This window comes from Eretmochelys imbricata, chromosome 27 (genome assembly GCF_965152235.1).
Source record: "Eretmochelys imbricata isolate rEreImb1 chromosome 27, rEreImb1.hap1, whole genome shotgun sequence".
Classification (NCBI taxonomy): domain Eukaryota; kingdom Metazoa; phylum Chordata; order Testudines; family Cheloniidae; genus Eretmochelys; species Eretmochelys imbricata.
Window position 1 is genome coordinate 2929337 of NC_135598.1, and position 13073 is coordinate 2942409.

Sequence of the window (13073 nt, forward strand, 5' to 3'; positions counted from 1 at the left end):
AATATTAGTGTCTCGTGCTGACACAACTACACAGTCAGCATCTGTTTGTATACAGTGCAGTAGAATTCTGGTGTCACCGCCTTCATGGTCACCTTGCAACTTACTTGTGTCCAGAGATGGGTTTGATGATTTAACTGAACTGGGTTCTTTGAACTCTCTGGTATGACAATTTTATGGAGCATTGATGAGGAGTTCTTCAGATAAGAAGCAAGCCAGATCAGCCTTATTTTTGGAATGGGCCAAGAAGTCTGACCAGCTGTTAGGAAGTGGAACAGATCTGTCCTCAATGATTTTTCCGAATTTGCTTAGAAGCTTTGGAGTGCTTCGGTCACATCATTCTTTAATAGAATTCTGTTTGTACCTTTCAAAGATGACATCAGTCCTGCTGAAATGCTGTCCAGAATGAAGAGCTAACGCCACAGAAATGTTTGCAAGGTTGCCAGTGCCATTTCATGTGCTTGGCTGTAAATCACTGGGTAGGATGTACTATCAAGATGATCTCAGGAAGAAAATGGCTGTTTGTTAAAAACACCTATCCTACCAGACTTATTTTCACGTCTAAGATGCCCATTTACCTCAGCAAGAGCAAGAGGAACTGGCATTAGCTCATTATGCGATATTTTGTGCAGATCCACCATCCTTATAGGCAGTAATGACGCGCTGTAATATGAGATGATCAGCCATTGATGTGACTACCTTGCCTTTGATTTTCTTCCCTTTTCCAGCTGTCTGTGGATGGAATTATTGGCATGTAGCCATATCCTAGAATCATAGAATGTCAGGGTTGGAAGGGACCTCAGGAGATATCTAGTCCAACCCCCTGCTCAAAGCAGGACCAATCCCCAATTTTTGCCCCAGATCCCTAAATGGCCCTCTCAAGGATTGAACTCTCAACCTTGGGTTTAGCAGGCCAATGCTCAAACCATTGAGCTATCCCTCCCCTCCCCTCCCCTCCCGTCCCTATGTATTTAACGGAGAGTTATTGTTACTCTGTTTTTCATTAAAACTTGTCCAACCAGATTTTGGATTTTCAAGTTGGCATTCGAAGGCAAAATGCCATATCCTGTGTTTGTGCTTTCAAAGCTGATTGGCAGTCACTTGTGTGTCCAGCTCACCACTCTGTGCAGACATCTGCATTGGATGTTGGTTCTGCTTTACCTTCTGTGATATTAGCAGGAAAGATTGTGTTCATTGCATCTGGAAGATTCAAAGTAGCATGATTTGTTGGCTCAATATCCTGCACTATCAGATCAGATGCAGGTCCTCTCTGCCACTGTGTGGCATGAAATATGTTTTACCCATCAAGTGTAAACTCATTTATATCAATGTTCTCTGTAGTGAAATGGGTAAATCTTCATTTAGCCTTGCTTGTTGGGATTACTGTCCCATCCTCATTCCTTGTCATCAGTGTGCTGTTGGCTAGTGCTATGTCAGCTCGAAATACATCCTTGTGACTGATACAGTGCCCAGTGTTGTGAAACATCTGGACGAGTTTTTTTTTAATCTTGTGGCTTGGTGAAGGGTGCTTCCAAGCCCAACTTGTTTGGGTATCCACTTATCTCCACTTACACTGTCCATGAAATCTTGTGCAATATTTAACACCCTGGACTGTTTACATGATGCCTATTTCTCATCTTCATATACTTCTGCAACATTATCTTCTGTGCTGCCCTCCTTCTCCTCTTCTTCATCACCTTCAACTTCTCCTACTTCAAGAATAGACTTGCCACCGAAGAGGAGTTGCAAAAACATGTATACTCTTTTTGGTACGCAGGCTAGTGCCTCTTCTTCACTGGTGTTTAGCGCATGGTATCCAGGATGAGCAAGAATACCTGAGCATAATTTCAATGCTACGTGTACCATTGAGGGAAATTCATCTTCCAGATCAGTCTTGTAAACTGAAATGCATGATGATTTTTCTTCTCCTGCACTAACAATTTAGAGAAAGGGATGCGATGGAATTTGACAGGCATTAATAACGTGTGTGTGTCGGAAGCAAGTTGATCATGTAAAACAGTGAACTCGTAAGCACCATCAAGATGTAGAATAAGTTTTTCTTTGGAGACTGCTGTAAGGCTCTCAAATGAACATGGGACTGCTCCACCAGCTTTGTTTGAGAGAAGACAGTAATGAGTCCATACCTGTGAAAGTTCCAAAACACAACCTTTTTTGACTTATTACTAAGGCAGACCATTGGCAAGTCAGTACCACTATGAGTGTTTTCATGCTTAGTTTTTGTTAATTTTCTCAAGAAATGCTTACTGCATTTAGTGTGGTAGTTCCCTTCTGAATCTATAAGGTCACTTACTTCAGGTACACAGTGCTCATGTTCATACTCAGTTGCCTCTTGTTTGTTCATTTTGAATGTTGCTACAGAAGAAAGTTTTATTTGGAACATCCATCCTGGCAGAAAATGCAAAGTTCACTAAGGGGAGCTTGCTCCAAAACACTGTCGAGGTTTTGCTGATTGTAATGCAAGATCAGGTTTGCAGTTCACCCTTACTGGTTGGTGAAGTAGCTTTAGCAGATTTATGAAGTTTGCTAATTTTGCCTGTGTACGTTGCATAACAGTTTTTAATGCAAAGTAAGGATTGCCTGCGTTCAGACTGAAGAGCTGTTAGAACTCTTATCAATTGCATCCCAATTTTGGAAATCCCTGAGTGTCTTGCATTGGTTGCCTCTTATATTGTAGCCAATCCCTGTTCACTAGAAGCAAAAACTGTGTTTTTTCACATCTTGATAAATAATGCATTGTTCGCAAGCTACTGTTGAAGGATCTGTGCAATACCTGATGATACTAATAAATATAATTACCAACTACCAAATGGATATTGAACAAATAACAATACCAATATGTAGCTTGTGCCACGGCATAGGAATCCAGATCGATACTCAACTCATACTGTATGCAAAAGTGAGCTTTAGGTTAGGTTAGTGGTTAGGACTAATAATTAGCTAGCAATTTATATTTTTGAAAGAGGAGAATTTATGGAAATAAAGTATGTCATACTTTGTTATTTATGATTCTTTGTGTAATGTATAGCAATGCATTGAACTCCTCACATCAAAAATACTTGAAAAGTAGTTAGAGAACCAAGATGCATAAGGTAATATCTTTTATTGGAGGACCAACTTCTGTTGGTGAGAGAGACAAGCTTTTGAGGTTACACAGAGCTCTTCTTCAGGTCTGGGAAAGGTACTCAGAGAATCACAGCTAAAGACAAGATTCAAGGTGAAGTGGTTGAGTGGTTGCTTAAAATGTGTGTTAACTACTTATGCTAAGCAGTCTGTTCCATCTTGTATTTAGCTGTGACACTGAGTAAGTTTTCCAGACCCGAAGAAGAGCTCTGTGTAAGCTTGAAAGCTTCTCTGTCTCTCTCACCAACAGAAGTTGGTCCAGTAAAACAAATTACCTCACCCACCTTGTCTCTCTAATATCCTGGGACCGACATGGCTACAACAACACCGCATACAACAATGAAAAAGATTGAAGAAACTAACTACTAAATGTCAGCCTTACTGCAAAACCAACAAAATTCAAGTGCATATCATCACATGACCAGAGATCACTCCCTGCATTTTCTGATAGCACAGTATTCCAAATTAGGAACATATTCCATATTTAGAACCTCTCCTTTACTGTCTATTTATTTATTTTTTTTAAAGTTACAAACGTTAGCCTTAAAGTTCAGATTTCAGCTTGGTAAACATCATCTTCAGATTCAGCACATTCAAATTATGAAAGAAAACATGTTTGCCAACTTTTCTCCAGAAATGCTTTTTGTTTAATTCATATCAGCTTATTTGAGGATTTGGCCTACTCTGAGAAAGGTGCAGCTAACTTCCTGTTGGCCCTTGACTGTCTGTCTGTCTTCTTTTTTTTTTCTTTTCTTTTTCTTTTTTTTTAAGAGGTTATAATGGAATAAGCATATACATTGTAGCTGCTTTACTGTCCTCTGTTATAGAATCTAAATGTGAGAGCAAGAAAAGATCTATTAAATCATGCAGTTCTTCTGGTTCGTCTCCTATTCTCTGCAGTACATTAGCCTCAGAGGATGTCATAAATATATCAGTGTATGCACAAAAGCTAATTTCTCACTCTTATCAAGCTGATGAAAAAGTTACTCTATGCTTGTTGAGGTGAGTCGGTGTACAGAATTTTGTAAGGTTGTCATATGCTCCATTATGTCTTAATCAGGAAAAACATAATCCTTTTCTACTGATGCTCCATATGCTACTTCTACGACAGGAGTCTGGAAAATAATGAGAGGTATAAGATGCTTGGCAGCAGTGGGTTGCAGTGTGTACGTCTAATTCAAGGTTCCAGTAGGTGCTGCCATACTGACAAACACTTCCCCAAGTGAATAAAGCAGAAACTGCTTTGAAATATAGCTGCTGAGAGACTTTTTTCTTAAAATGCAACTAGGGAAGTGTCTCCAGTGCTGAGGAGTAAATGTAAATAGGAATTTTCTTTTCAGTTTAGTTTGTTTCATCTTGCTGATAAGATCTGCTACAAATGCTGCTGAATGAATGTTTTCAACTGAGTAATTTCTGATTTAAAAAAAAAATTTCAGTGCAGCCTGCATTATACATATGATGATGTTCTCCATTGGTTTCTGGGCCTGGGCAATCAGGGTATTGTTCTTGCTAACCATTACTTTACATTGTGCCTTGCTAAAGTAGTGTCTAGAGATTATTTAATTCATTAGAACTATTTTCCAAGAAAGTGGCAACAGTCAACACTGGAGTATGCTTTGTTTGTAACTCCTACTAATGTTAATGGAAATTACATATGCATCAAAAGAGGGACAGACCCCGATATGGCTAGACGATGAAATTCAGGAACGTAACTATGCTTGATGTTTTTGAAAGGGCCAGCTAATGAATAATACTAGAAATTTCAGCAATAAGCAATAATTTTGTTGTGGATCTCAATAATTCTGCCCAAGAAATTGGGAACTAAAAAAGCTGAATTGGCTGCAAATCTGTAAAGAGATTTATGGTCAAGAATGATTTAGTCACTGGAATGAGAAATGTTTAGCTTTGGTATGCAATGGTGAAAGTATAGTGAGTGCTGCAATCAAACCACAATCCAGACCATATCAATAAGTTAAATTCTATTAATTAAATTCTATTAAATTCTGACCCCAAGAAAGGGGTTGTTGTGATCATCATCATTCTAGTCTCACTGTGTAACACAGGCCATAGAATTTCACTCAGAGTACATTAAACCACTTGTCCATTCCTTCTCATTATAGGGTTCTGTTCTGTAAGAATCCTTTAGACCTACTGAAATTCACTTAAATATCTTTTTTATAATACCTAATTTCTCATTCACTGAAAGATCTCAAAAGAACATAAACTATAATACAATGCATTATAAATATTTTCCCCAATGAGAGTTTTCACACAATCACCCATTTAAAATGAGTGTAAAGTGGACCATACTCTTTTCTGCCTGTTGAGATACATCTCCCCTTTAATCTTCATACAGTGCGTGTGCTTGAGCAGTGGACTGAACTGAATGGCAGGAAAAATACTGTTTCTTTCATCATCAGGGATGTGCTGGAGTCATGAGCTCACTTTTGTTAACAAGGCTGCACTTAATCATTTCTGTCTTCAAGAGCTGTTGTAACTATTCTCTGTGGGATTAAACATGAATGGTTTCACAGAACTTGGTTACAGTACAGTCAAAGCCACCAAATGGCAAAATGATGACATTCTGTAAGGGTTTTGTCATTGTTGTGTTTTTTGTTACCTCTTACAAAGTATTTTGTTAGGTTTTATTTAGGGCAGTCAAGCGATTAAAAAAATTAATTGCGATTAAAAAGATTAATAGAATACTGTTTAAATGTTTTTGTATGTTTTCTACATTTTCAAATATATTGATTTCAATTACAACACAAAATACAAAGTGTACAGTGCTCACTTTATATCTTTTATTACAAATATTTGCACTGTGAAAAACAAAAGAAATAGTATTTTTCAATTCACCTACTACAAGTACTATAGTGCAATGTCTTTATCATGAAAGGTGAACTTACAAATGTAGAATTATGTACAATAAAAACCTGCATTCAAAAATAAAACAATGTAAAACTTTAGAGCTTACAAGTCCTTGTTCAGCCAATCGCTCAGACAAACAATTTTGTTTACATTTGCAGAAGATAATGCTGCCTGCTTCTTGTTTACAGTGTCACTTGAAAACGAGAACAGGCATTTGCATGGCACTGTTGTAGCCAGCATCACAAGATATTTGCATGCCAGATGCACTGAAGATTTGTATGTCCCTTGATGCTTCAGCCACTGTTCCAGAGGACAGTGCATCCATGCTGATGACGGATTCTGCTCAATAGCGATCCAAAGCAGTGGGGACCAACGCATGCTCATTTTCATCATCTGAGTCAGATGCCACCAGCAGAAGGTTGATTTTCTTTTTTGGTGGTTTGGGTTCTGTAGTTTTCGCATCAGAGTGTTGCTCTTTTAAGACCAAAGAATGCTCCACTCCTCATCCCTCTCAAATTTGGAAGACACTTCAGATTCTTAAATTTTGGGTCGAATGCTGTAGCTATCTTTAAAAATTTCACATTGGTGTCTTCTTTGCCTTGTCAAATTTGCAGTGAAGTGTTCTTAAAACGAACAACATGTGCTGGGTCATCATTCGAGACTGCTATAACATGAAATATAATGTGAAATAACATGAATGCGGGTAAAACAGAGCAGGAGACATACAGTTCTCCCCCAAGGAGTTCAGTCACTAATTTAATAAATGCATTATTTTTTTAAGGAGTGTCATCAGCATGGAAGCATGTCCTCTCGAGCGATGGCCAAAGCATGAAGACGCATATGAATCTTTAGTGCATCCGGCACATAAATATCTTGCAATGCCAGCTGCAGCAATGCCATGCAAACGCCTGTTCTCACTTTTAGGTGACATTGTATATAAGAGGGCAGCATTATCTCCCATAAATGTAAAAAAAAACTTGTTTCTCTTAGCGATTGGCAGAACAAGTAGTAGGACGGAGTGGACTTGTAGGCTCTAAAGTTTTACATTGTTTTGTTTGAGTGCAGTTATGTAACAAAAAACCCCTACATTTGTAAGTTGCACTTTCGTGATAAAGAGATTGCACTACTGTACTTGTATGAGGTGAATTTAAAAATACTATTTTTTTTTGTTTTTACAGTGCAAATATTTATAATAAAAATAATATAAAGTGAGCACTGTGCACTTTGTATTCTGTGTTGTAATTGAAATCAATATAGTTGAAAATGAAGAAAAACATCCAAAAATATTTGATAAATTTCAGTTGGTATTCTGTTGTTTCAGTGTGATCACAGTTAATTTTTTTGAGTTAATTGTGTGAGTTAACTGTGATTAATTGACAGCCCTGGTTTTATTCTATCTGCTTTGTTGTTCAGACTGGGCTCCCTACATTTCCTGAAGCTCACAGTGAGGAAGTAGGCTCTCCTGTGAGCTGGTATCTGTAATCTGGGTGAATGGTTATCTCTTTGCAACTTCTGTTTTTGTTTTTTTACAGAGAAAATGGGCCGGCCTCTCCATTGGACAAGACATAGATGGTAGGTCAAGCACTTAACATAAACTTATCAGACATGATTCTTGATATGGTTACAGACTAAAGCTGAACTGAGCTGGAGTGTGCCAGATCTTTAGCCTGAAGCCTTATCTATAGTTATGGGGTACTTTTCACCAATTACTGATTCCAAGGTGAGGGTTTACACCTACTTTAATCTTTGAGAGTTCAGCCCCCAAGACTGACTACAGTAGAGAGATTATTAGTAGAAGGGGGACCCTAGGGGGCACAAAAGAATACATAATGCTTTTTCTGTAATAGTTATTTTATTAGCCAACTGAACAGTACACACTGCAATCTGGTAAAGGAGAGACAGGCCAGTACAGAACGTAAAGCATTTGCATTAGTCACACCATGCCTGTGGAAAAATCCAAAGTATTAGTCATCGTAGTCATCCTTCTCCTCACTATAATCACCACCAGTCATTGTCATACTGGTGTCCCCTCTGCCCACGCACACAGGATACAGCTTTTGTAATGTGTTATGCTGATGCTTATGGAACAGCATACATATTTATGAAGGTTTTAACTCCTTTTGCTTTCTTGAACTTCCACACCCTACTATTTTTGGAGTGCCTCGTTTTTCACAGGCTAACTCATTGGTTCTCCTTATACTCATTAATACTTATTTCACTTTATCACCATAGTAACTGGTAGTTACCTGAAGGATGTCTCTAATATTTCATGAAGGCTATCAGTGGTCATCTTGGGATGCCTGCTGATCTCCTAGACATTATTATCCAAACATCAGCATAACACAAACATTGACACAAGCTCAGAGGCTTATTATTAACTTAATTTATCCTAAACACTAAGGCCTAATTTGGCTAAGCTAAATATCTTGCGGGCCTCCTGAGGGCCTGTAGGACCTGCGTTAAAAGATTAATTAGTACTTATATTTCACTTATCCTGAATATACCTGATACCTTTTTTCCTTGTCTAGAAGTCCTTCTGTTATCTGGCTGCAAGCCTTCTGATCCCCCATCACTCTTAGAGTTTGAGTTCATGTCTGAGAATGTCTTGTCCAAACCTCATAATGGTTGAAGATGAGGTTTCTTGACATGACATATTGTTACAAAATGTGTCAAGATGAATACAGCAACATCATAAAATAATCTGCTGTTTGCTCCACGTGAGTTTCTTCAGGAAGCATGAATTTATGGGGAAGACAGCTCTCACGAATAGGGCTTCAAAATTGGGGGGCAGTTAAAAAGAATCTGGTTTGTAAGCCAAGATTTTTCAAAGTTGGGTTCTAAATTTAGTCTTCTACACATTGAGGCACATAAGAGGCCTGATCTTTGGAAATGCTAAACACATACGATTGGGTGACTTCAGATGCAGATTGGGAATGAAGTGGGGAGGTGAGTGTTGTCAAAGACTGGCGCTGTTGAGCCTTTGCAGCCTCTAGTATTTAACAGTGTGTTGTCCCATCCATAGGTGTTCACTAGTGCTTTACTAGCATAGTACAACATAAAGGCTCTTCCTTCAAGAGGTTATAAACAGAGGTTCCCGTCCTGTAGTGGGATCCGTTATTTCAGGTTCTAAACACCTGCATGCTGTTTCATTGTCTTCAGTGGGAATCTTTTCAGGTGTAAGGGTCTGTGTTAGCAGATCTCATTACAGAATTAGGTTTTAAACTGATGCTAGCAATTAGGATTTGGCTTGGGAGTTTGGGCAGACTGGAGAAAAACAGGTCTGCCTTCCAAGGTGCACCAATCATAGTAAGTTTTAGTGGGGGAAGTGGCATAGTACAGGGGAAGGGGAAGCATAGGCAGCTTAATTTAATTTTAAATTAAGTAAGTAGCAGGAGAAAAAGTTGTGACTATCTTTCTTCTCCAGTTCACCCCATTCCCAGGCAACATAGATCTGAATCTATGACATCTTAAGTTCCATTCAATCTCTTGCCCATCATAATGTGGGTTAGATACTTCATTAGCAAATCTAACTGCTTACTCCATCTTCTCCATTGAATAGGGTGAAAGATTCTGTTGCTCACAAATAAGCAAGGTAGGAACTGATGATTGTTTCCCTTTCTCACCTCAAGTAGTGTCTTTTAAAAAGCAATGCTGTTATGGATAACTGGATAAATGACATGATGAAGTGAGCTGTAGCTCACGAAAGCTTATGCTCAAATAAATTGATTAGTCTCTAAGCTGCCACAAGTACTCCTTTTCTTCTTACGACTGTACTCTCTAAGCCAGCTAGAATTCAGCCGGTAGAGAACACGGGAGCAGCGGGTGCTCCTCTGAGGAGTAGGCCAAAAATGAGCATCGTATGTGACATGCATCAGAGAAAATGATTCAGACAATGTTAATCTTCTGCCATAACAGAAATAAAATTTCAGTAACTGAACACTGTCACAGAGATGTTGACTTTGCGGCTACATTAAATGTAGAAGTCTATTCTGCATCAAGATTATTGCTTGATTAGACCAGGGTGTTTGGTCAGCACATGTTGAGATTGATGGGTAGTTGGCCGTTATTCATTGATAAATTAAAAAAAATCCTTTTCAGCCAGTCAAAAAATAGTTTTCGTTTATAAAAATACCTTGGGACAAGTTCATCTCTGGAGTAGCTCTGTTTGAATCAGTGGCATTATCTTTAGGATCATCTGTAAACTGGACTTGTATTAACAGAATCACAAAATGGTCTGCATTCTAAATCAGTGATTCTTCAGCATTTTCATTCTTGGGGCTACTCAGTAATAGACTCTGATGAATATTGTCCCGCCTGTTTGCATTTTGTATTAGACACCTAGCTGGTTGCTCAAACTATTGAAAAGGAGTACTTGTGGCACCTTAGAGACTAACCAATTTATCTGAGCATAAGCTTTCGTGAGCTACAGCTCACTTCATCGGATAAAGTGAGCTGTAGCTCACGAAAGCTTATGCTCAGATAAATTGGTTGGTCTCTAAGGTGCCACAAGTACTCCTTTTCTTTTTGCGAATACAGACTAACACGGCTGCTACTCTGAAACCTATCAAACTATTGAGTACATCTTTCCACCTCTGCCTCCCGCCATTGCTGAGGTTTTCTCCCATAGTTTCATAAATATTTTTTAAATACAACATGGTGCTGTGATCTTGGGGATTTTTTTCTGCTGCTCCCACCTATTCCACAGACAGCGCCATCTCCCTTTCAAATGGCTAAATGCACACTCCACTCCCATTCTTCAACTACTGAGTGAGTAGTTAAAAAGATTTGTCTTTCCGTCCAAGCAGGCTGTGAATGGCTTCATTAACCAGGGAAATGGAAGATAAACTGGGTGTTCTCAATTGGTACGAGGCACTGCATGTTGGTATGCTGCTGCTGTAGGTGCTGGTCAGTTTAGCAGATATCTCTAGTAAGATTGCATTTCCAATCCTGAAATTCTCTTGACACTGCTGGTCATCCCAGATGTGAACAATCCTTTCCCACCAGTCTGCATTGGTTTCCCAAGCCCAGAGACAGCGCAGCACAAAGTGAAGCTGCTCCAGGAACAGGTTCTCTGCTGTCAACTGCTCTGTGTGTTCCTCCGCCTTCCTTGTCCTGCTTCCACCATTGCTAAAGATCCTCTAGCAGCTGGAGGAGCTGCTGCCACATCGTCTGCTTGCTGGTGCAGCTGGTGAACTTCAAAGCCTAACTCGTCTGGCTTTGAGTGCTGAAATACAGCTCAAACAGCCTCTGCACATTTGCAGCATAGCAATGCAGAGCATTGTTGGGTCCATGCTGGCCAACAACAATTTGAATATGGTGCTAGCCCACCCCTAAAGGAAGTATGGAGATGGATGAATCATGGGATTATTTAAAATTTTGAACTAGCCTGGCTTCCACTATGTATTTCACAATGCACAGTGAGAAAAATCCCAGAATGCACGCTGCTCGGTAGCAAAGCAAAGGAGCATGGAATACCCTTGGTTTAGAGCAAACTGCCACGGTGTGTACACAATGATGTGCATTGACAGAGAGCATACCGTCCTGTATGCTTGTTGCATACTACCCCTGCTATGGAGGAGCTATGTCTCTTCATAGAATCATAGAATATCAGGGTTGGAAGGGACCTCAGGAGGTCATCTAGTCCAACCCCCTGCTCAAAAGCAGGACCCATCCCCAATTAAATCAAATCTCTTCAGCCAGCTGGGGGGCAGAGCTGAGAGATGTTTGAGGAGGAGGAGCCCAGAAGAATTCTCTAATAAAAGTGTTTGTAGATCACTGTTAGAACTGAAGGATTAGTACTGAGAATCTGGTATGGAGTAGGGTAGATTTCCTGGAACCACTAATTATCTAGGCAAGGGAAGGATAGCTCAGTGGTTTGAGCATTGGCCTGCTAAACCCAGGGTTGTGAGTTCAATCCTTGAGGGGGCCATTTAGGGATCTGGGGCAAAAATTGGGGATTGGTCCTGCTTTGAGCAGGGGGTTGGACTAGATGACCTCCTGAGGTCCATTCCAACCCTGATATTCTATGGTTCTATGGAAAAAGAAAAGGAGTATTTGTGGCACCTTAGAGACTAATAAATAAATTTGTTAGCCTCTAAGGTGCCACAAGTACTCCTTTTCTTTTTACGAATACAGACTAACACGGCTGCCACTCTGAAACCTATGGTTCTGTGATTTCACTACTTTGTATCGCTTTGATATAGGTAACTTGGATTCCCTGCAATTTGTTTGTGTGCGGGAAGGGTCTCTTGTTAATACCTCAAGCACAACTTCCAGCACTGTTATTTCAGGGTGGTGTTGGGAGAAGTGGGGGAGGGAGGATGATTGTGCTCTTAATCTCAGTGAGCCCCAATCTCAAACTGATTCCTCCCATTGGAGACAGGGAGGCAGCTGTGGCCCTTGTGGACTGAGTACATGGTTGGCAGTTACACAGTCTGTAAAATCAGAATGACTGTATGTAATGACCTCCTTCAAACACCATGGTTAAAAGGCATTATCTAAGTACAAAGTGTTAGCCAGTTGTACTACAGTGCTAGCCCAGTGGTCTAAATGGCTTTTGTGGATTTAATGCAAATCTTTTACAAAGGTGTGTCTCTTGTGTTTTAAGCATTTCCAGTCACTTGTTTGAGAGTATTTAAATTCCATTCTGGAAGCACATGAGATTTATAACGTAAACCTATCATGCAATCACAAATGATTCTTCAGCATTAAACTGTGTATTTTAAGCTTGAAGAAGTTGTAAAATGGGATACTTCATCACATACGGTAGGGATTCTGGGGACTCCGATTCCAAGTTCTAAACATATTGTAGTGCTTTTCAATGTAAAGATCCATTTACTTTGTTTTTTTCGTCTTACACTTGTCTTCTACCGTCAGATCAATGAAGAACTTCTATCTGAACAAGTAGACTGACTTTTTGCAAAGAACCAGATAATTATTATCATAGAAATAAATTCTTATATTGTAATTGGGATTTTTCAAGTGTGGGGTGAAATGTTTTCTGTGAATCACACTTGCTAGGCTATAGTAGTGGTGTTCCCTTATATAGCTGGGAGAGTGTACAATCC

General features: G+C 39.5%; 1 protein-coding gene across 4 annotated transcripts in view; it reads left to right on the forward strand.

The window, feature by feature from the left end:
- Positions 1-13073, forward strand: part of NSF (N-ethylmaleimide sensitive factor, vesicle fusing ATPase) — a 184657-nt gene that overhangs the window by 41280 nt on the left and 130304 nt on the right. For all 4 annotated transcript variants that reach the window (XM_077806325.1, XM_077806326.1, XM_077806327.1 and 1 more), the window contains one exon: positions 7539-7578. In XM_077806325.1, the coding sequence (XP_077662451.1) occupies positions 7539-7578 (40 nt within the window). The remainder of the gene's footprint in view (positions 1-7538; positions 7579-13073) is intronic.